The sequence below is a fragment of the Tenrec ecaudatus genome, chromosome 10, assembly GCF_050624435.1.
Source record: "Tenrec ecaudatus isolate mTenEca1 chromosome 10, mTenEca1.hap1, whole genome shotgun sequence".
Taxonomy (NCBI): domain Eukaryota; kingdom Metazoa; phylum Chordata; class Mammalia; order Afrosoricida; family Tenrecidae; genus Tenrec; species Tenrec ecaudatus.
The window spans coordinates 125,973,057-125,996,704 of NC_134539.1; the positions used below are offsets into that span (position 1 = coordinate 125,973,057).

General features: G+C 44.4%; 1 protein-coding gene across 1 annotated transcript in view; it reads right to left on the reverse strand.

Moving 5' to 3' along the window:
• The window catches only part of ANKFN1 (ankyrin repeat and fibronectin type III domain containing 1), a 175,464-nt gene that overhangs the window by 46,262 nt on the left and 105,554 nt on the right, over window positions 1–23,648 (reverse strand). Inside the window, exons 8-11 of the mRNA XM_075559286.1 lie at window positions 21,843–21,942; window positions 21,388–21,520; window positions 20,800–20,916; window positions 9,481–9,696 (exon numbers count right to left, since the gene is read on the reverse strand). Coding sequence (XP_075415401.1) covers window positions 9,481–9,696; window positions 20,800–20,916; window positions 21,388–21,520; window positions 21,843–21,942 — 566 coding nt within the window. The remainder of the gene's footprint in view (window positions 1–9,480; window positions 9,697–20,799; window positions 20,917–21,387; window positions 21,521–21,842; window positions 21,943–23,648) is intronic.

A 23,648-nucleotide genomic window follows, 5' to 3' on the forward strand; every position in this document is an offset into this window, starting at 1 on the left:
TGACAATAGTATACAAAATGTGGAAATCAACTCAGGTCCCTGAAACAGAACATATGGGAATAGCAGATGTGGGGAAAAAAACATTAAAAAAAATTGGAAGGATGGTCCCATTTGAGAAGAAGGCATCACTAGTATGTATCGAAAGCAAAGCAATCTTTTGAGGAAACTTATCAATCAATCAATCTATCAAAGAAACACTAGAGAAAAACTGGATTCCCTTATCAAGAAGGAGCAAATTCATATTGCTGTCAGGATATGGATGGATAAAGCTGAACACTCAGATGCCTTTCATCTTTTCTCCTCAGAAGAGACCATGGGCAAGTAGCTGACGGAAAAGAAAGTGCAGCCACGATGGAATGTTTGGAAGACAAGCAAGTCCGTCGAAGCCGGAGCGACGGTTATCGAGAGAAAGAGGAACGGGAGCATTCAGATCAGAACCATTGCATGATGTGTGTGTACCCTGGGGATGCGGGCCGGGCCAGCAGATGTGGCCAACGTCCCATAGGTCATTATTTTTGAGAAGTCATTGAGAACTGGAAAAGTCCCTAAGGATTAGGAAAGGGCAAATAATAGGAAGGGAGGAAATGCAGGGTGACCCTAGTCGTTAAAGGCTGCCAACGTATTGATCTTTGGGAAGAAACATGAGAAGGCAGCAGCCAACAATCAATGTACAGTCACCTAGGGTGTCCCAAAGCACTCACTAGCAGCCAGTATGGTTTTGTGAAGGGCAGCTCAAAAAGGCAACTTTAATTGTTCACAGCAATCAAGCAGGACCCAAAGACCAGAGAGACGCCTCTAAAGTGATCCGTTTCACTGGATAACCTGGGAAAAGTAAGGCCTTGGCCACAGTGCTTTAGCCAGCTGAATATCTGCGTTGCAGATTAGTGGGTGCTGGAGAGAGTGTGGGGAGAGGAAAGACATTGGGGATGGCTCACAAGAAATTGGTCCCGAGGGCCAGCCGAGTCAGCCTATTTACCAATGTTCCAGACAAAGAAATCAAGAATCTGTGTATCAAATTTGTGGGTCCCAAATTTGGTGTGGTTTTGATTTCTCTGGAAAATAGTAATAAAGCTCTGAATGACCCTATGCATTGGAAAAATAAGCCTATCCTAATTAGGGTTGAAACTTAATAAGAAAATATGCTTGTAAAGACCCAAACCTAAGACTGCAAATATAGTGTGGGAATGAGTGTAAGAGAAAAACGTGTGGGGGTCAGAACTGACCACAACTAGAATGCGGATCAGGAACATACTGCGGTTCGGGGGAAACCGACACTATTCTGGGGTAGGGGGGGCAGGGGGGGAGTAATTCTCTTCCATTCAATTTTTGTAAGACCATTACTAAAGCAGCTACTATGTGTGCTCCTACCTTCTCCTAGACATTTTTCCTTCGTTAGTCAGAACGTGTTTGGAGCCTGAGAAATTCATAAGCTGTTCCATTCATGTAATGTGAGGGACACCGGAAACACCTAGTGCCCCTCAGCCTCGTCGGTCATGTCTGATGCCCGTGGCATGGGTCCATCTGCTGCTTGATTTGACCTCTGACCGACACCGCTAGCCTCTTTCTCCCAGAATAGCCCTCTGTGGCTCTTCTCTCCAACCACGATGGGTTGCTTTTCCTGCGCCCCCCCACCCCCCATGCACTAGCCTTTTATTTATGTATTCTGGTGTGTTTGCTGGCTCAGGAATCCACTCATTCTTCCAACTTTTATTGAGTCCCTACTGTGCATCAGCCATTGCGGTGAGGTCTTCACGACAGCAAGATGCAGCAGACCCAACCCTGCCCTTCATGGAACTGAGATTGCAGCACGTGAGAGAGACAGGGGAGCAAGGCTTTCTAACTCAACAGACGGGAAAAGCCAAGGTGCAGGTTTGTCTAAGGAGGGTGGGCGCTCCTGCTCCAGCCTCGGCCTCATTTCTTGGCCATTCCCTCCATTTAATGTAATCCCCTCTATTTAATTCTCTTGCATCCCCTCTTTCTCTGTTCCTTTCTCCACCTGGTGAACTTAACTTTCACTTCACAGCTCAGCTACATGCCACCTCTTCTGCCACACCTTCCCTGATATTTCCAGTCAGAATTAATGGCTGCTTTGTCTGTGTTCCCATAGTACACTGTTTGTACTGCTATCAGGCTCTGGTTTAATTCTGCCTTGTATTACCTTGATTTGTTTACAAGTCTGTCTCTCTCCCCTGACTAAACTCCTTGAGCGCAGGGACCTTGACTTACTCATTTGTTTTTCCTGTACAGCACCTAGCAGAGTGCCTGGCACCTAGTTGGTGCTGAAAAAGAAATCCCTTTGTTAGAAATGAAGTCAGTGGCCTGGAAGTGGTGAGACCTGGGGCTGAGTTTCTAGAAGAGCAGGCGCTGTGCTAGTGTCTTTAACCTGTCCAACCGCTCTTCCTTGATGCCCACATAGTTCATGGAAGAGCGGCACATTGTTGCTTCTCCATTAATGACTGGGCTTTTGTTTGACGGAAGGAAGTCTGGAAACGGAATTGTCCACGATCAAGATCACAAAACGGTGGGTCGTGGTCTTTTGTTTCTTCTGCTTGCTTTAAAAATTTTATTTTAAAAAAATTTTAAACTCTACCATTTAAGAGTTTGTATATCCTGCCCAGGGATTTTCAGGATATTCACAAGATTATCCAATCACCACTTTTATCTAGTTGTAGAATGCTCCTTTCCCTCCACTACGAATCTCCATATCCATCAGCCATCACTCCCTACTCTCTTCTCTCCCAGGCCCTGGAAGCACTGGTCTGCTTTCTGTCCATATGGATTTGCACATTTCGAACATTTCATGTAAACGGGGCCGTGTACTATGTGTGGAGGAAGACAGTGTTTGGAAGGGATAAGGCGTACCGAAGGAATTGAAGGAAAGGGAGGGGGAGAGGCCTGGAAGGTGAGCTTTAGCACAACTTCCCAAGGATAAGACTTCCTGACTGGAAGATCATGCCTAACTTGGGTCATCACAGTTATAAAAAGGGATTCAAAGAAATGGAGAGGGGGAAGGGAGTCGTGTATAAAACAGGATGTTGGACCAGGAAGGGCACCAGGCTGGGAACCAGAAGACTTGGGTTCTAGTTCTTCTTCTGTTGCTTTTTAGCAGACAGGATCTTGGGCAAGTTACTGTGAACTGGACATGATGACATGACCTGTTCAATCCCCATTAACCACTCAAGAATTACTCACCCAACTTTCATGAGGATCACATATCATACACCCGAGAAAGTGCTGTAAAACCTCATGTCATAATGCAATCGTGAGACATTAATCTTCAGAGAAATGGCACATGTGAGCACGTTACCTATTATTGAAATAGCTCTGAAGATCATGGCCCAGAGAACTCAGCACCTGACTAGGGTCTCTTATTGGGCATATACTCCATGCCAATTAGTTTGATCAGAGGGATGCAGCTCATTCATCATTTTCCTTCCCAGGCAAGAGAAATCTTGGAAGATATATTAGAAGATCTCTCTCTCTCTCTCTCTCCCTCTCTCTCTCTCTCAAATAAGAGAGTTCTGTTATGAAGGGCTGGGACTTGAAAGGGTCCGGGATTTGAAGGGATTGGATGTTCAAGTTGCCCTGGGGCCTTTGCAAATTATTGGATAGCCTGGGACTAGACTCGGTCAAGTTTTTATCTGTTTTGAAGGCTCCATTGTGCACCATCTCATTTTTATTCAACTTTTCCTTAATTATCTGAAAGCAGAGCAAGTGATAAAGGACTCTTCAGTTTGACTGAGCCAGCACAGGAGTCTCCTGAGAAAGCAAGAGTGACAGCCGGCATGGGGTCAGTGTGTGCTCCAAAGAGCATAACATTGTTCTGCCTTTTTAAAAAAATTAAAACCATGACTTTTTTGGGTACTCCCTTTGTAAAACGCTTCTAAAAGCTTTACATGTAACGTACATAATCTGAATAACACTACAAAGGAGGAAATGTGAAGGACAAGGAGTCGAACGACTTGCCCTACTTACTCACATAGTTGGAAAAGGTATACCAAAACTCAAACCAAACTCACTGCCATCGTCGATTCCAACTCATAGCGACTCTACAGAAAGGGTCGACTTGGGATTTAAACCAAGCCAGCTTGACTCCAAAGTGATGCCCCAAAGTGTAATGGTGGGGGTGGGGTGGGGGTGTGAGCCAAGCTTCTAGTCAGAAGAAGATGACCATCACTCTTCTGCTCTTGCAAGAAGGTAAGAATTGTGTGGCCCGAAACTGTCAGAATTACCTGGCCTGCTCTGGGAATTACAATGACCCGTGTCCACCTTTATGTTCATTTGGTGGGACCAACTCCTGACATACTGAAGTGTAATTTTGAAAATAACCCGGCATCAATCCTAGCAGTTTATTCCGATTTCCTCTCCCAGTTGTTATTGTCGTTAGGTGCTACTCACTCAGTTCTAACTCATAGCAGAAACACACAACTTCCCTCTAGTTCCTAAATGCTTCTTGCCCCACTATCACGATCCCAATTCTACCTTACTAATCCGGCCAGACCAGAGGATGCAAACTGCTACAGAGAGGGACTGGAAACACAGGGAATCCAGGATGGATGATCCCTTCAGGACCAGTGGGGAGAGTGGTGATACCTGGATGGTGGAGGGAGGGTGGGGTGGAAAGGAGGAACTGATGACAAGGATCTACATATAACCTCCTTCCTGGGGAATGGACAACAGAAAACTGTGTGAAGGGAGACGTCGGGCAGTGTAAAATATGACAAAATAACAATAATTTACAAATTATCAAGGGTTCATGAGGGAGGGGGGAGCAGGGAAGGGAGGGGAAAATGAGGAGCTGATATCAAGGGCTCAAGTAGAAAGCAAATGTTTTGAGAACGATGATGGCAACAGATGTATAAATGTGCTTGACCCAATGGATGGATGGATGGATTGTGATAAGCTTTGTATAAGCCTCCAATAAAACTTTTTTAAAAAGAAAGAACTTTAAAGAACAAACAAGCAAACAAAACCCCCCAGATTTCCTGATGTTACACCTCCTCACTACCATGACCCCTGTTATTCTTGGGCCCTTTGTTACAGCACCTGTGTCAATCCATTTTGTTCAGAGTCTTCCTCATTTTCATTGACTTTCCACCTTAACCAAGCCTGACGCTCTTTTCCAGAGACTGGCCCTTCTGGATAACATGTCTACGTTATGCGGAGCATCGTCTTGGTATCCTTCCTTCTAAGGAACATTCTGGTTGTTTTCTTCTAAGACAGCTTGGCCCACTCTTCTGGCAGTCGGTGGTATAGTCATCATTCTTTGCCAGCATCATACTTAAAAGGCTCGGATTCTTTAGTATGCTTATTCATGGTCCGGATTTTGCACGCATAGGGAGTGAGTGAAAATGCCACAGTTTGAGTCTGGCGTAGCTTGGTCCTCAGAGTGATACATTGGCTTCCTAACACGTTAACAGAGGCCTTTTACAACAGATTGTCTATCTGGATAGGCTGCTTCTATGGGTGTTCATTGTGGATCCAGTAAGAGGAAATCTTGTGACAACTTTCATTTTTCTCTCTCTGTATCATGATACTGTCTATTGTTCCAGTTCTGAGGATTTTTTTTTTCATATTGAGGATTAATTCGTCCTGAACTTCATCAGTAAGTGCTTCAGGTTTTCTTCTTTTCACTCAGCAAGCAGGTTGTATTAGCTGCATGTCACAGGCGGTTAATTCACCTTCCTCTAATCTTGTTGCATTTTCCCTTCATATTGTCCATTGTCTCAGGTTACTTGCTCAGCATCCAAAGTTAGTAAGTGTTGACAAAGAATACAATCTCCATGCAGCTGACCAGATTTCGAACCACTTTCCACTTGTTCCGTTTGAATGGCTACCTCTCTGCCTATGCACAGGTTCTACAAGAGCACAAGTCCATATTCTTGAATTCCTACTCTCGGCAATTTTACCCACAGTTTGTAATGATCCATGCGGTCAATTGTCTTTGTGTGGCCAATAAAATACAGGTAAACTTCTTCCCAGCGTTGTCTCCATTCAGTCACGATCTATCTGGCCTCCACAATGAGATCCTTGGTTCTAGGTCCTCTTCTACATCAGGCTTGACGCTGGTGGTTCTCTGTGGATATACTGCTGCAGTCATGTTTGATTGATCTTCAACCAAGCTTTACTTGCCTGTGGTGTTAGTGATCTAGTTAGATAATTGCTGCATTATGTAAGATCACCTCTCTTTGGAATGGGCAAGATCACGGATCTCTTTCAGTTGATTGGCCAGGTAGTTGTCTTCCAAATTTCTTGGCATACGTGAGTCATCTCTTCCGGAAGTTCACCCGTTTCTTAAAACATCTTATTTTTGATTGTCTCCTCAATGTCCTCAGTGCCGGCTGGATTAAGTCCTTCAACACCATTGGCTTTTGGTTATATGCGACTTCCAGAAGTGGTTGAAAGTCGGTCTGTTCTTTTTGGTACGGTGGCCGTGTCTTTATGCCGTGTTCATTTGATGCGTTCTGCATTGTCCCAAGTTTGCCCATAGAATCCTTCAGGACAGCAACTCGAGGCTTGAATGATTTTCTTCTCCGTCAGTTCTTCCAGCAGGAGCATTGTCAGGTGTGTTCCTCCCTTTGGCTGTTCAAATTCCAGGTCTTTTCACACTTCGTGATAGTATTTTGTTTTCTTGGGCTGCCTTTCAGAACCTTCATTCAGCTCGGTTCCTTCCTCGTTCCTTCCACGTGCTTCGTGCTTCAGCTATTCTGTGATTAAGAGCAAGCGTCAGAGTCTCTTCTGACATCCACTGTGGTCTTTTCCCCTTTTTGGGGTCTTTTAATGACCTTTTGCTTTCTTCGTCTATGATGCCGCTGATGTGTAGCATCCTGCCTGGCTCTTAGCTGCTGGGGTTCACTGCGTCAAATCTTTTCTTTTTACTTTCTCTTTCTTTCTCTCAAATCTATTCCTGTGATAGTCCTGTGGGACGTATTCGAGTTCATATTTTGGCTTTTGTGTATGTGTTCTAATTTTCTTCAGCTTCAAGTTGAACTTGCACATGAACAAGTTCAAGGGAAGGAGAGGGGAGAAAGAAGGTGAGGGAGGAGGAGGGTGAGTGGGGGTGGGGTGGGGAATGACATCAAGCGGGAATGTTCCAGTCAGCGGGGGTAAATTTTCCACTTGGATCTGTGTGGAAACCTGATCCTGCCTCTATTTTTGGTCTCCTTCTCTAACAGCTTTTTGCCAGATTGGAATTTTTCTGCACCTGTAACACATTTTTAATGTAATAAGTCTCGTAGAAACCAGGTATTATATCATGCTGGGGCCTGTGCTGTGTTTCTAGGAGCGAAGGTAACCCAGACCCCAGTTTATCCCTATAGGGGATTAGTGTATTAGTCACCCTGTAAAAGCTCAATTTATTATGATTTTTAAATGTTTCTTTTAGCACTTGCTTATAAAAGGTGAAGAGGGGAGCGCGAATGTGTCTGCGCTCCCTGCCCCCACCTACTCCACGCGCACACACATACTCTCTATCAATCTCAGATGAATCAGAAACCCCATAAATCCAATCCAGTGGTATTGGCCTTGACCAATTAGCATACCTTTCCTATAAGGGACATTGTTCTTGTTTGGACCAGTGCAGGTGATAGAAAGGTGAGACGCTTGAACCAGCCATCCCTCTGTAGGGACTGGAAATAAGCGAGATGACTAATGACTCTTGGGGCCAAGGCCTGGCTCGGGCTTGCTTGTGTGTGACTGGGCTGTCCCTCCAGATTGGCTGTCAAATGTACCTGGTCAATTGGTTGAAAGGGGCCACTATAGGTGCCTTGGCCAATTCCCCTCTCCCCCCTTGAACTAGAACATTTTATATAACTCATCACCCTCAATGGGTTTTAATAAAGCAAGAAAGGCACAGGAATACGCAGATGCTCATGGTCACAGGATGACGGCAGACAGAGAGCACGGATTCCACAACAGGTGTGAATTGGTGTCCTGGTTCTGCCACCTAAATATGTGAAGAGTCTGGCTCTCAGCTGCCCGGATTTTGAATTTTGAGGGCTCATCTATACTCAGATGAGTTATTTTTTATCCCTTAAATCATCCACAGCTACTCACCGAAACCCTCACTCTTATCCTGGAATGAGATACGGAGTCGCCAAGATAAGTCCGGGCTTCTAATATCTGGATTCTTCTGGGCTTCTAATATCTGAATTCAAGTCTCAGCTCTGTGTGAACTGATCTAAGTTTTGTGGCACCCGAGGCTAATGAAATCTTTGGTTTCTTCTTTAAACAAAAGAGTAAAACGTTATGGATGTAAAATTGCCAGGATCCCTCCCAGGGCCTTGGAAGCAGCTTACGCCAGGGAAGAGCCATGAAGCTCTTCATAATTTAACGCGATTAAATCTGCTTCCGGTGTCGCTGCCGTCACTCATCCTCTCTGAGTGTGAGTCAGTTCATTCCTACAGTGGACTTCATGCCTGTCTGCCCGATGAGATGATAGTGAAGTCCAGCAAGTGTAAATATGTATAAAGGTGCTTTTGTTCAAGTGATGTGTTTATACACACAAACACCACATTATACATACAGAGAACAGACATATAAAAATCAAGGATCCCCACTGGCATGGTTGGGTAGACTGTTGAATGCAAGGCTGAAGGTTGAAACCAACCAGCTGTTCCTTGGGGGAAAGATGAGGCTGTCTGGCCCTGTCTGTACAGATTTACAGCATCAGAAATCCTATAGGGCAGGGGTTCTCAACCTTCCTCATGCCACGGCCCTCATACAGCTCCTCATGTGGTGGTGACCCCCGCCCCCCCAACAATAAAATTATTTTCCTTGCTACTTCATCACTGTCATTTTGCTACTGCGATGAATTGGACAACCCCTGTGAAAGGATTTTTTGACTCCCAAAGGGAACCGCTGCTATAGGGTTTTTGTGGGCGGGAATGAACTTGATGCTTGTCGGTTTCATTTGGGGTAGGTTTGGTGATCCATCCATTTAAATGCTCAGCCAGTAACCAAAAGTTTGGACCCCGCGAGCCACTCTTGGGGAGAAAGATGCAATAGTCGACTTTCATAAAGATCAACAGTTTGGGGAACCCTAATGGGGCAGCTCTGCTCTGCCTTAGAGGGTGGCTGTGAATCAGAACTTCCCTCCCGCCTCCCCGCAGAAGTGCCTGCACATATTTTTACACACACACATGCAGGGACTTCAGAAAGTTGGTGGACAATGGAATTAAGGGGCGAGCGTGGTTTAGATACTCCTGTCTGCTCAAGGTGTTGGTTTCATGTTGGCGTATGCTACCAGCAGACCTTCTGTTCATCATTTCCCTCAGGGTCTCTCATTGGCATTTTCAGGGTGCCCACAATTTGCACTGCTTTATGCATTCCAGATCTCGAGTGTGAATGAGCAGGATCAGGAGACTCTTACGTGTGTGCCTCTGGACCTTCTCCAGGCCAAGGGCATCCAAAGATTTCACCAGAGCTGCAACACATGTGTTTAGAACTTCAAACCTCCCAGGGAATGGAAGGAGCACCTACCTGGATGGTTATCAGCAGAATGTCCAGGGACGTGGGCTCCTCGGGAGTTGACAAAGACTTCCGCTGGCTTTGCAGCTTGGAGATCTGCATCCATTTGCCATTGAAAAAGGAGTAGAGCATTTCCACCTCTCGGATGGTCACGAGGAGGATGTTTCCATGCCGGTCTTTGATGGGCTCATAGTAAACTCGGCCCAGGTTGTGTGTTCCGAGCAAATTCTGCAAACAAACAGAGTCCTGGTAACTTGGGGGACACTGTGCTGTCAACTAGCAAACGGCGACAAAAGACACTGAATATCTGATATTTCTGAGAAGCTTAAAAAAAACCAAAATGAAACCAAGCCGAACCTTGGACGATGTGGTGTGAGAGAAACGCAGTTCACAGAAACCCAGAGACACGCTTGCAGCACCCACCTGGAAGGATCATATAGGAAGACGCAGAGAAGTGATAGTTTTGCTTTTGGTGTGCAAAGCAAATTCAGTATCTGTAAATACCTCTTGCCCACATAGGCACCCCGGCATATAAAGCTCAGTCCCCGGCGCTTGAAGAGAACCCCAGATGTTTTAAAGAAAAATGTCTGATATTTCAAGTATGCCACTTGTGGCGTTTTCAAGAGATGGACAGCGAGCTGGGCTGAGGTGGGGCTGTTTACATTGAAGACGTGAATGCACAATGCGCCACCTTGTGCAGCTCCACCAGGGGCTGCGCGGTCCCGGCAAGATACTTTGATTGGGCGGCTGGCCTCATTTGACTTATCTGCATTTCAGGGGCACTGTTTATTTAAAACTGTGTTAACCATTTTATACACTAGGTCAATGGAGGTAGTACTTTTAGGAAGGCAGAGTAGGGAGAGGTGTCCCTTCAAGTCTAGAGGACTCTCAGAAGATACGACTGAAATAAACAAGAGGTTTACAGAGATGCAGGTTTGGCAGGTTTCCAACCCAGAACACGGGATGGACTGGATACAATCCCATCAGACTGGATACAATCCCATCTTGTTTTAGATAAGTATGATTTTTAAAAAATTACAAATCATCCCAGCACCGCTACCAGTTATTTTTTGTGAGTTCCCATAAATGCTGCTGGCAGGAGAGCAAACACAGACGGGAATTTATAAAAGGGACAAGAACGACCTAGATATGAACGGGCCAGCTGGTCGATATTCACATCTGTGAAGACGTGGAAATGCTCCCCACTGCGGTTGGGGCTGCATCTTAAATCTTTTACTTTCCTCACAGACATTGGGCACATGTCAAGTAAGCCACTTCAAAAAAAATAATCGACAAGTCCTAACATTCTTTGGGCAGCGCTGTTATTTCTAAGAATGGCCAAATCACCCAATCAGGTGATTCCTTCCTAATAATTGACTTCTGAACCATATAGAGAGAGTCCGAGACAAGCTTTGAGCCCAGCCCCGGGTAGGACTGTAGTTTTCTATGGACAGAGGAGCTTTCTCACGAAATCATATTGCCCAGAAACAGTGGTATGCTGTGAATCCACTGTCCCGCTCGCGTGCCCCCCCTCCTTCAAAAAAAATCAGGAAAGAAAAAACCCCAAAGACCCGATTTGTAGCATTTGCTGATAGCTGTGGTGTCAATACTCCCACCACAGCTGATTTCAAGCTACCAAGAGTTTGACAATAAATAGGCTTTCAAAATTCCTGAAAATTGAACAGTTGGCTCTCCTGAGCCAGTACGAGTTGGCTCCAGCACACCACTGCTATTAAACCTTAACTTACACTGGTGTTGTGTTTCAGGGCTGGCTGCCATTCATTAACTGTTGGACTTCTGAAAAATTATTTACCTCCTCTGGCCCCGAGTTCCATCATTTGAAATGAAGGGTCTTTAGAGCCCAGACATCCCTTATGCTAATCCTTAGCCTGTTTGGAGGATTAAAGCGAACAATACAAGGGAACGTGCTTTGTAAACTCTCAAGCTCAGCACAATGGAGGGTCTGAGGCTGTCTTTGCGGCCCTAATTGGAGCCCCACCGCTGGCTTACACCTACTTCTTTTCAAGACCCAGCCCAAGCTTCAAGTTCTCTGTAAGACTTGACCAGCTCCTGAAGGTAGAATCTACCTCCCCCTCTTTGGTCTCCTCCTGTTTCTTGTTCAGCCTTTCTAGCTTAGGCCCCCTTTGGCGTTACTTTCTGTGTAATGTGCATCTCTGTGTCTCCCTTTCACAGAGCCTGGCCTCTAGTAATAGCCTGATAACTTTTAGCTGACTGGATGAACACTATCTGTACATATAGATGCACGCACGTATATATGTTGGGCTGCTAACCCCAAGGTCAGCAGTTCAACCCGATCAGCCATTCCTTGGGAGAAAGATGGGGCGATCTTCTCCCATAATGACTCACACAGCCTTGGAAATCCGAAGGAGCAGTTCTGCTCTCTCTCCTCCAGGGGCACTGTGAATTGGAATCAACTGGGCTGTATATTCAAGACCCCCAGCAGTAGGACTCATGTTGTAGCTGAGCTGGTAGTTGGAACAGTGCCGCTTCATTGACATAGACTTATCATCTGTTCACTCCCGGCTTCAGACATGACGGCTGTTGAACTGAACAATGAGTTATTGAACGTCTTCCTAGCGTTTCTGCTTGACATCAAATTGGGCTGGATCATCTGGTTTTGGGGAGACCCCAATTTAAACGCACAATGTCTTTGTGAAAATAAATTGCAACCATGTTTCAAAGGCACAAATTCAGATTTTCTTATGGACCAAAGGTATACGGGAGTGGATATCCAACCAGTTGCTGGGGCGTCAGCCCCAGTTACTGGGGTGTCCCACATGTATCAGAGTAGAACTGTATCCCACAGGGATTTCAACGGCTGGTTTTGGGGGAGCAGGTGGGAGCGGGGAGGTGTGGCTTGCAAGGCCTTTCTTCTGAGTCCCTCTGGGTGGACTCACATCCAAGCCTTTTTATTAGAAGCCAAACAAGTTAACTTTTTGCATCAGACTGCATCAAAACCCGGGATGCAAGTCTAACCCTTATATGAAATCAAGGCAAGGAGATCTAGGCACCCTGCTGAGTCTATGGGGGAAAGAGGAGTCACAGGCTCCTGGGCCCAGCATTGGCCTCCTAGCCTCAAGGTAGTCTGTTCAAACCTACCAGCCACTCCAGCACAGAAAGATAAGACTGGCTGCCTGGTTTCATAAAGATGTGTAGTCTCATTAACCCTCTGGAGCGATTCTCCTCTGTCTGAAAAGGGCCACTGTGCATTGGAACACCCTCATGGCAATGGGTTTGGTTTGGTTTTGGTTGGTGGCCAAAGAGGAATGTATCTAGGTTCAAACCAGATGGAAACCCTAAATAGAAGCCCTCTGTGGGATTTTTTACTGTTTGGAATGATGCGGGTCTCTGACGGAAACCTAGAGCATGGATAGCAAGGTCTAGAAAAGAGAATAACATTGTGGGGAAACTTGTTATCCTTTTTTAAAAGTAAAAGAGGCACACGATTCATAATTTGTGACCCGTCTCTTCAACGTCTAAGAGCTACGAAGGGGGGACGTTTAATGTAACACAATCTACAGGGTCTGATTATGACTGTGTTTTGAGGATAAGCAGGTAAGACACCTCTCAATACAAGTGTAATTATATTGATGCCTCTGGGGACCTCTGCCATCTTCCTAAGAGAAAGGAAAATAATATGGGGTCGTAACCACTTAGGATTTAAAAAAAAATTGTGGTATAAAACATTGCATACAACATACCATCTTAATCATTTTTAGATCGAGGCTTTGAACTGATTCTTCCTGGTTCAGTCATGGTTAATGAAGCGAAGCTGGAACAGACTTGCCTTTGTAAAATGTGGGTGTGTTGGAACGATGATTGAAATGAGAAAAATGACAGGTCAGAGTGCTGGCAAAGGAGACTCAGCAGAGGCACGGTGTGCCCTGTCAGGAGCCTGGTGCAAGATACTGGAATATGGCCAGGACTGTGGAGGTTCGACGCCCATTCAACATGGCATGGTTAGCCACCGTCTTTGAGTAGGGCTTCAGTGCATCTGACTGGGTTGGTCCAGAGAGTTGGTTGCTAAGCAGTGCACGCGCGGCTCGTGCATTTAGAGAGAAAGAGGAGGTTTCTAGCAGATGCTGTTATTAGGTGCCCCTGAGGTCACACGGACACACAGCAACCCGGCCATACAAGGGCATGAAACCGCGTCCCGACCTGCGCCATCCTCGCCCCACTGTTGCAATGTCTAGCAGGACCTCAAGTGCATTTTCCCATCCCAGTTCATGTTGTGGTTCGTCCACCGTTTACATAGTTGGGTCTTTTGTAGTTTCAGCCATGTCCGAATGGAAAAGAACCAGTTCCAAGCCCTCTTCTAGGGACAATTCCGTGACATTAACTGCACTCACAAGAAGGTACAACCATAACAACGTGCTAATCCCCAAAGCTCCCCGCTACAAACAGAAAGGCCATCATTAAGCAAGAACTCCCCATTCTTCCTCCTCTCTCACACCCACCTGGCCAGCCTCTGGAAACCTCTAACCTACTTTCTCCACAAATACGTCTGTCTCTATAAATTTGTGTATTTTAGATACTTCCTATAAGTGGGACTATGGACTGTTCATCCTCTGTGTTGGAATTCATTTCACTGAGCATATTTTCCCCAAGATTCATCTATCTTTCAGTGAGTAGCCCCGTGCTTAACCACTGCAACGCACAATATGTACGTCAGACACTAGAAACCAAGGCACACATTGCCCAGTTTGGGGCTTGTACTGTGATGGAGGAGGACGGGGAGAAGGTTTTGACAAAAGCCTTTCTGTGTCCTGGTGAAAGGTTGGCTACTACTGAAGGGCGTAAGTCAGGGGCTTAGATGGGCTACCCTGGCAGAAATGTGGGAAGTGGAATTGGAGGGGGGTCTGTCAGCAGAGGAGCCACTTTGGGGACGTTTGATGATATAAGGTGGTGTTAGTGGGGCTGGAAAATAGGAAAAGGGGAGATATTCCAGAGGGAAATTGAACAGGATTTATGTATTCTAGATGCCGGTTGAGTTACAGACCACTTTCTCATTCCTCCGTCTACCTAAAACCAAAGAGTCAGATGGCAAAAGGGAGCTAAACTTGTATCTATCATTTTCCCACAGCTTGCTTTTCTTCCTCTTCTGAAAAGTTTCTTTTCTTTTCTTTTTACTGCACCCCCTTAAATAAAGGTGCTTTCCATAAATTTTCATCTTAGAGGTCCAAAAATCATTTGGGCAGTGTACCTCTCCAAAAAGACACAGGTCACCTTACTCTTTAATGCAAATCCACAGAATGTGAGGGAGAGAAGGAAATGCGTACAAGTGCTCTGATCTCGGATCGGCCCTGTGGGGAAGAGCCATGTCTGAGTCCCGCAGGCTCTGTCGTGCTAGAGGGGGAAGGGACGGTCACGTAGGTGGTAATGACTGCCTAAAGGACATGTCTGTGATAAGTCTTCCTCTTGGTTAGGCAGAAAGTGTTTATTATAAATCTTGGCATGCACAGAATTGGATGGACAAATGCACATATTCATTTGGGCAGTACCGACTGAAGGTCTGAATGCACCAGGCATTGAGAATACAAGTTGGCAGCCAAGACACACACATTTCTTGCCCTCCAGAGTTCACGGGCTAGTGGATCACTCAGCAAATCACGTCAATAATTAACTGGAGGGTGATGATCCCCCTTCTCGAGAAAGCATGCAAGGTTCTATGAGAGGGAGCTGAGAAAGGATCCTCAAGAATGTGTGAAAATTAAGCTATGGCCTGAGACTACATAGGTGCCCTGGTAGTGTAGTGGTTACAGGTTGGACTGCAATCTGCTAGGTCATCAGTTTGAATCCACCAGCTGCTCCTTTGGACAAAGATGGAAACTCACAGGGGCAGTTCTACCCTGTCCTATGGGAGCTCCAGGAGCCAGCATCGACTTATTGTCATTGAGTTTATTTGTGTTTGGTTGAGAATGTGTAGGGATGTGCAAGGGAAAGACATGGAAGATGGAGACTGTAAGTAGAGGAAACAGCACGTGACACAGTGAAGGAGGCTGAGGAAGACGGGTCAGAGCCTTGGAAGACAACTAAGGATGTGCGCGGCAGAATGCTGCTGAGATGTCCGTTTGAGGAGGGGACTTACAAGTGTCCATTGGGGTTTCCAATCAAGATGTAGCAGGAGCTACGCACTCCTGTCTTCTCACAACCTCCTCCTCAAAAACAGTGCACACGAAACAAGAAACAGGCACAAAGTGGCAGAATCAATGGTGCCCAAACACTGGAAATGAGCCAAATGGTTACAGTGAACACTTAATCGAGAAAAGGTGACATTTGAACTGCAAGAAAAATTTGGTTTTCGGTCAGAGTGGGCTCCACCCGCTGCCTGGCTCCATGTGATCATCGTGGTGTCCGCAGCAGACTTCCCTCAGAGAGAGAGAGAGAGAGAGAGAGAGAGAGAGAGAGAGAGAGAGAGAGAGAGATCTACCAAACTTTTAGAGTAGAGCTGATATCAATTTTATTCCAACAGTTTCAGAATATAGCAAAGGATGCAATACTCCCAAATTCATTTGGTAAAACTAATTACAACCCTGATATCACAACCAGGTAAAGATTCCACCAAACTAGGAAAGTTTAGATCAGTGTACCTCTACATAAATACAACATCTATCAACAAAACCCTAGTCAACAGAATCCAACAATGTATTTAAAAAACAAGACACCATGGCCAGTGGGACTCACACAGGGTCCGTAAGGATGGCCCAGCGTTAGAAAATAGTAAGTGTCATCCACAGCACAAATAAAACAAAAGACCCACGTGGCTTTGTCAAATGGTGCAGAAAAGGCATTTTATAGACATTTTAAAGACAAAATATAACAGCCATTCTTGATAAAAACATTGAGCAAACAAGAAGAGAAGTCCTCAACATAATTAAGGGCATATACACAGAACCAGCAGCAAACTTCATTCAAGCAGAGAGAGATGGAAAACATGTCCCTCTTGAACGAGAACCAGGCAAGGATGTCTTTTTTCACCACTCCTGTTCAACAAGAGATGTAAGGCAAGCAAGGGAAATAACAGGCATTGAAATAGGCTAAGAAGAAGTAAACATATCTCTATTTGCAGGTGATTTGATTCTATGCAAAGAAAATCCCAGATATTTCATGAGGAAATGATGGAAACTAACGGAAGGATTCGTCAAAGTGGCAAGGTACAAGATTAATGTACAAATAATTGGATTCCTCTATATTAGCAAACAGAGTTCTGAAAAGGAAATCAGGAAAACAGTGCCCTTTACAATAGCCACCGCTGGAAAGATCAAGTATTTAGGAATCAATCCGACCAGAGCTATCAAAGACTTGTGTAAAGAAAATTACAAGACACAGCTACTAAAAGAAACCAAGGAGACCTACACACATGGAAGAATATAGTGTCTCATGGATTGGAAGACTTAACTTGGTGAAAATGTAAATCCTACCCACAGCAATCTTCATATATAATGCAATCTGAATCCAAATTCCATCATTATCCTTCCAGGAGATGGAAAACCAAACACCTCCTTTATATTGAAATGAAAAAGACCTCATGTAATCAAAGAAATTCTTAAAAAGAACAAAGTAGGAGGTCTCACATATCCTCTTCTCAAAACCTACTATGTAGAGATTGTAGTCAGAACCGCGGTGGTACTGTTACAGTGACAGGCATACTGACCAAATGAACAGACTTGAGAACCCAGAAATAAATCTAAACACCTAGAAACAGCTAATCTTTGACAAAGTAGAAACCTACTAAATGGGAAGAGGTACTTTCTTTAACACAGTACTAGCAGAATTAGTTATCTATTTGCATAACAATGAACAGGATTCAAATTGCTCATCATATTCGAAAACTCACGATGGATCAAAGCCTAAAACCTTCAAAGATGTGAAATTTCAACCATAAAGAGCATCAACGAAAAATAGGGGCAAACAGGGGGCCTCGTATATGGCATAAATACAATATCCAACATAACTGAAAATGCTTAAATAGCAGAAGACAAGTGACACAACTGGGACCTCCTAAAAATATAAACACTTATGCACATCAAAAGATTTCACCGAAAGAGTAAAAAGACAACCTGTAGACTGGGAGAAAAATGTTGGTTATGACACATTGGACAAGACACTAATCTCTAAAATGTATGTAAAACTTCATCACCTCAACAACAGTGAAGCAAACCATCTAACTGAAAAAAAGGAAAGAAGACACAAACAGGAAATTGTCCAAAGACAACATTTAGGCAGTCAACAAACACAGGAAGAAAGGCTTGCAAGCATTAAGCGTTAGAGAGATGCAAATGAAAACAGCAACACTGTCTCACCAACGCATTAACTGCAAAATTCAGGAAAACAAAACGACCAAACAAACAAACAAAACCCAAAGCCCCAAACAGAATCAGAAAACAACATGTTGGTGACTCAGTAGAAAAACTGGAAACCTCTTGCATGTTGGGAGACTAGAGCACTACTGTGGAAAACGATAGGACACTTCCTTCCGTGTTGGAGGCAGAACTGCAGTATGATCCAGAAATCCCACTCTAGGCATCTGTCCTAGAGAAATATTAACTATGACTCAAACAAATGTATTTGCACCGTGTTCACGGCAACGTTCACAATAGCAGAAAGAGAGAAATAACCTGAGAGTAGCCATCGACGAATGATTGGATAAATAACTATGGTGTAGATACATCATTAAAGAATCACAATTCGTCTGTGAAACACTTCATCGAGGGTGCTTCCAAAATTGGAGGAGAAAGTCCGTTATCTTTTACATCTGGTTTCCTCTGACCTGTTTGGAGCACACTCATTCCAGGAGTGAAACCGGAGGACAGCCCGGTGAGTGAAGTAGTCAATAACAGAAAGAGGGATATTGCATGAGGTCACTACAACAATTCAGGAAAGAGTATACTTTGCTGGTTCCCAGGATGGGAGAAGGAGGGAGGTACAACCTCAGCGAGGGCGTCAGCATGTGTGAAGATGGATGAAGGTAAAGGCTGGGGACGTCAGCACAGAAGGCTTCAGGTAAACGAGGGTGAAAGGCAACAAAGGGAAATACCACGAGCTACATAAAAGTCATCTATACGCGCATACCTAGATAGACACTAAAGCTGAACAGGAAGGGAGAGTGAATGGATTTACACCAAGAATGCACGTATTTCTGTGGGTGTTTATGTGCCGTGTAAGCATCTCCATGCGTAGAGTAGAACACACAGGGGTTAAACTTACAAACACTTCGTCACCGTAGCCCCACACCTTGAGGGACTGCATTGCTGGGCAGAGGAGCTCAGGACTATAGTTTCAGGGACACCAAGTTCAACTGGCACAAGAAAGCCCACAAGGACAGTGTTTGATATCCAATGTCAGTGAGCAGTGACTGGCGTCTTAAAAGCTTGCAAGTCGTTGTGGAAGGTCCAGCTGCTGGTCTCTCTCCACCCAGAGTAAAGAAAAGTCAGGAAGATCAAAGACACATGCTAACAATTAGTCCAAAGATTAACGGACCATGTGAGCCTCACCTTCCATGAGCCGGAGACCACAAAAATGAGATTGCAAGGACAGGTCTCAGATAAAGCGGGAGAAAATGCAGAATAAAAACTCAAAATAGTAAAAACAGAAACAAAAACCTGGCTTACTGGAGGTCCTGAGAGCAGGGTGTGTAGACACCCTTAGAGCCTGAAATGGAATTTTCCCCACAATTCAACTTTCATCCAAAAAGCAGGTGGACCTATATGTTCATCAATAAGACCTGGATGGTAGAGACTTCCCAGAGAAACCAACCCTACAGGCTCAAAAGGGAACCATTTGCCCAGAGCTAGGCTTCAGAAGGCAGGATGAGCTGGGAATAAGGGATGAATATGGAGACAACATGCACAGAAAGGAAGTGGGAAGAGTGATGTTACATTGTGCGGATGACAATCAGGGCCACAAATCAAAATGTACCTAAATTGTCGAATGATGAACCAATTTGTTCTCTAAATCCCCGTCTAAAGCAGGAGACAAAGAAGGAGGATGGTGAATTCCACCACTTCTCTCAGATTTCCGTAGGCAAATTACCAGACATGCTTTATGATGGGCTGATGTCTGGTGGTCCAATAAGGGATCTGAACCTAGCGGGAGAGAACTTTACCAAGGGATCAGAGAATCGCCTGGAAATGAACTTGGAGGATAACGGTGTGGTCCAGAGCCAGTGGGTCAGTGATGTAAGGGAGGGGTGGTCTGAATTAGCACAGTCATCACGGTCCAGACCTCAGAAGTTCCTGAGTTGAAGGAAAAGATCCTGCAATCCACAGTGAGCTGACATGAAGACTACTGTTTGCTCTTGGCTTTGAGGCTGCTGAGGCCATGCAGCAGTAACCACCTATGTGATGGAGTACAGGTGGCACAAGGTCAAGTGACCTTCCAGAAATAACTTGGAATAAGCAGTTGCAACAGTAAGGACCACTGTCACTGTAGGAGTCAAATTATGATGTTGGGGTTCAAGGAAAGGAGTTTCTTTCATTATAGGGGGGGGGCAAGTGGGGGAGGAAACAAATACCTTTTTAAATGTTAAACTGACTTTTTTAAGGGTTAAAATGTTTTACCGGTCAGAAAACATGGATGTTTTTGCTATTTGGCCCCTATTTTAATGCTGTGGCTGCTATAAACTGAGCAAATGCAGATTACACAGCTTCCTGATATGCAAATTTATGGTTGTGTCATTGAAAGCCTTTCAGGTGGCCCCCTCAGTCCCGGGTATAGTGCATTATGAGTTGGGGGAAGGCAAACAATTCAAATCCACAAGAGTGTGGCAAGGGAGAAAGCGGAGGCTTTCTGCGCCCCTAAAGATATAGAGATACAGCCTGTGAAATCCTCAAAGGCGGTTCTACCCCGACCTATAGGGTCACCAGGAGACAGAATTATCTGCATGGCAGTGGGTTGATAAAGTTTCAGTCGTCTCACAAAGATCTGTATTCCACGTAACAAACTGTACATGTATGGATGGCACACACTTGCCAAGCCAAGGTTGCTGACATGTACCCTCCCCTCGGTTGGAAAGATGTGCCAGAGGCCCAGGAAGGGGAAATGAAAATCAACTTATTAACATGAATTCTGGAGCTCAAGTTGCCTCATGTCTATTTTGGGGTTCATTCCTAGACTCATCACTAGAGACTCCTGCTCCTCTTGCACCACTTCCCAAGACACAGTTTCCCTGGATGAGCAGATGTACTGCTCAAACTCGCCAGGAAGCCCTCCCATACTTCCTGGGAGTGGCGAGCAGTCTTTTCCTCTGCAGTGGCTGATGGGAAGGAGGACGGAACTGATCAAAGGCAGGGGAGAAGCCCGGCCCCTCACCTGGAGCTGGGCTGTGGCTGCGAGCATCTTCTGCCGAGTCTGCAGGACCGTGGATGAGGACATGGAGATAGGTACACTTTGCCGCAGCCACCTTACGTCTTCCCACATACAAGACAGCTGCAAAAGAAGTCACAAGGTCGTCACGTCGTCCAAGCCAGAGCATGATTTAGGTTGTGGCATCAAAGCAAAGCAGGGAGAAGGAAACCTGACCCCCGGTGTTTGTTCTCCACTCCATTTTCAGATACATGCAAAACAACTTTTTGATCTCTGTCCAATTGGAAAAAGATCTGAATGCTAATGAAACCGTCAGATCCAGAGTTTAATCTTTGCCAAATGATCCCATAACTCAGAAGAGTGGAGACACAATCTGACAGGGCATGAGCTTCTTTGCTTTGAAAATATAATATAGACACTACTTTGCAACTCTTTTTTTTTAATGGCTTAGGTCATATTAAGAGCAAAGGTACCGCGGCGATAATTTGTTCCCACCCCAGTACTTTGATCACTGGTGACCCCCGAATGAATGGCTCAGAGATTTCTGTGCAGTTAGCAGGGCAAAGTGGGAAAAGAAATCAGAACTCAATATACCTTGGTGAACCAGAGAAAGTCTTGTGTCATGGAACTGGCATGAGAGTCATCTATTTCAACAATTGGTATCTGATCTTCATTGGTGACTAACAGATTGTCTTTGTAATAAAATATAACGGCTATGTAGAGTCCTCTAAAAAAAAGTAATATAGGGATGTTATTCTTAACCATCTTCTCTATCAAACTGGAGTCTTAGAAAACCAGCAAACACATTTTAAAAAATATTATAGAAGATTATTTAAAAGATACCTATAACCATTAATTATTTCTCTAAGAAAAGCAAGTTCACTGGCTAGAACTCTCTGGGAAATTACTGTCTTGCTCAAATTCTGGGCAGAAAAGTGAACGTTGTTCTCTTAATAACAAAATTAATTTCCACCAAGTTTCCACTAAGCACTAAAACCAGCTCATCACTCTGAAATTAAGACTTCCTGGAAAAACCACACATGACCTACCGCTTCAAGGTCTTCACGAACTTGTTTGAGGAATGAAATAGGTGCTTCAGGCTCCTTGAGACAGACTGCTTACGGCCTGTGGCTTGTAATTTGGAACTTTCTGGAATACGGAGACAAAGACAGTATAAATTTCATTTGGCAAATGCAATGACTACCTCCCATCTTTCTGCTTTCCTGTTCCCACCCTCCTCAGTTTTCTCAATTTCATATAGAGATTCATCCCTTTTATTTCTCTAAGAAACTCATAGTTCTGTGCCACTGGCTAACTCAGTTAATGAACTGCTCCTTAAAAAAAGTTGGATATGAGGCATATTAATAACTCCAAGAGAAACCAGGTTGGGGTTTTGTTTATAATCTACATATTCCAGTATTTTTATTATAAAATTAATATAAGCCAATTATCCAAATTACCTAGAGAATAGAAAAAATAACAAAAGCCCACCCATATCATCCCACACCACTCAAATATAACCACTGCTAGTTCTAAGACTGCTTTTCCCTACCCAGTGTATATATTGGTATATAAATAAACACACAAATCTTGTAGAGATAGGTTTAGTTATCTTTTTCATTATTCTGAAAAAGGAGCTAAGACTGAGAGAGTAGATGGATTGACCAAGATTGAAAAGCCAGTATATGGAGAAATGAAGACAGTCATTCATTCATTAAATGCACAGATATTTAGTGGGCCCCAACTATGTAAAATGGAGTCTTAGTGGTGCAGTAGTTGTACATTGGACTGCTAACTGTCAAGGGCAGCAGTTTCAAACGACCAGCAGCTCCGAAGGAGAAAGACGGGGCATTCTATTCCCGTAAAGAGTTAAAGCCTTGAACACTCATGGGGACAGCTCTGTATCGACCTAACGGGTTGCTATGAGTCAGCATCGACTCGGTGGCAGGGAGTTTGGTTTGGAGTTTACGATGTGCAAAGCTCTGTGAATATAGTGGTGAGCAACGTCATTCACTTCTTCGGATCCACTTTTCTGTTAAGAACTTAAGGGCCTCATGCATAAAGATAGTATACGGTTCACATGAAAGTAAGTCTTTGTAAACAGTGCTCCACGGAGCCGAGCTAGAAGTTCATGGAGATCCAGTTCAACTCTCATTTCTAAGGAATGAGAAGAAATCGAGGTTGTTATAATCATCACAAGATTTTTGACAGTCATGTCACTGAGGATGGGAACATGAACCACATCATTGCTGTCAGGCATAGAAACTTGGTCAGAGAGCCCATGGCTGAGACCTTGTGTGGCTCTGTCTGTGATCCTGTTGGAGAAGTTGACGCAAGCTCTCCTGACAGTTTTGAGCTTGTTTTGGCAATGGTTATTCAAGGCAGAATGCAGGAAATACTTTTTTTCTGTCTGATTTGAACATGAGCTTAGGTGGTCATCTCCAGCATGAAAATGATGCTACAGGGCTTCTGGTTAAAGGTATCAAACTGAATAAATCTATTACATACCACTTTCTCCTGAAATCTTACTAAAATCAGAGTAAAGAGATTAAAAAAGACAAGGGCATAGCACCACAAATGTACAAAGAATTTATAGAGGTAGAAACATTTACATAGTTGTGTACATATGTAAATATATTATTCATAAAACTAGAGGTATTGGCCTATGTACATATATTTATATGGCAAGATATTGAGGAAGTGGACAGACTTTGGGCCTCTACTCAAGCTCTCCCTCAATGCAAGAATACTTTGTTTAATTAAACTGGCATTCTGTGATGCAAACCCTCCTGACACAATTGCTGAAGACAAAATGGGTGCATAAGCAAATGTGAAGAAAGCAGATGGTGCCTGGC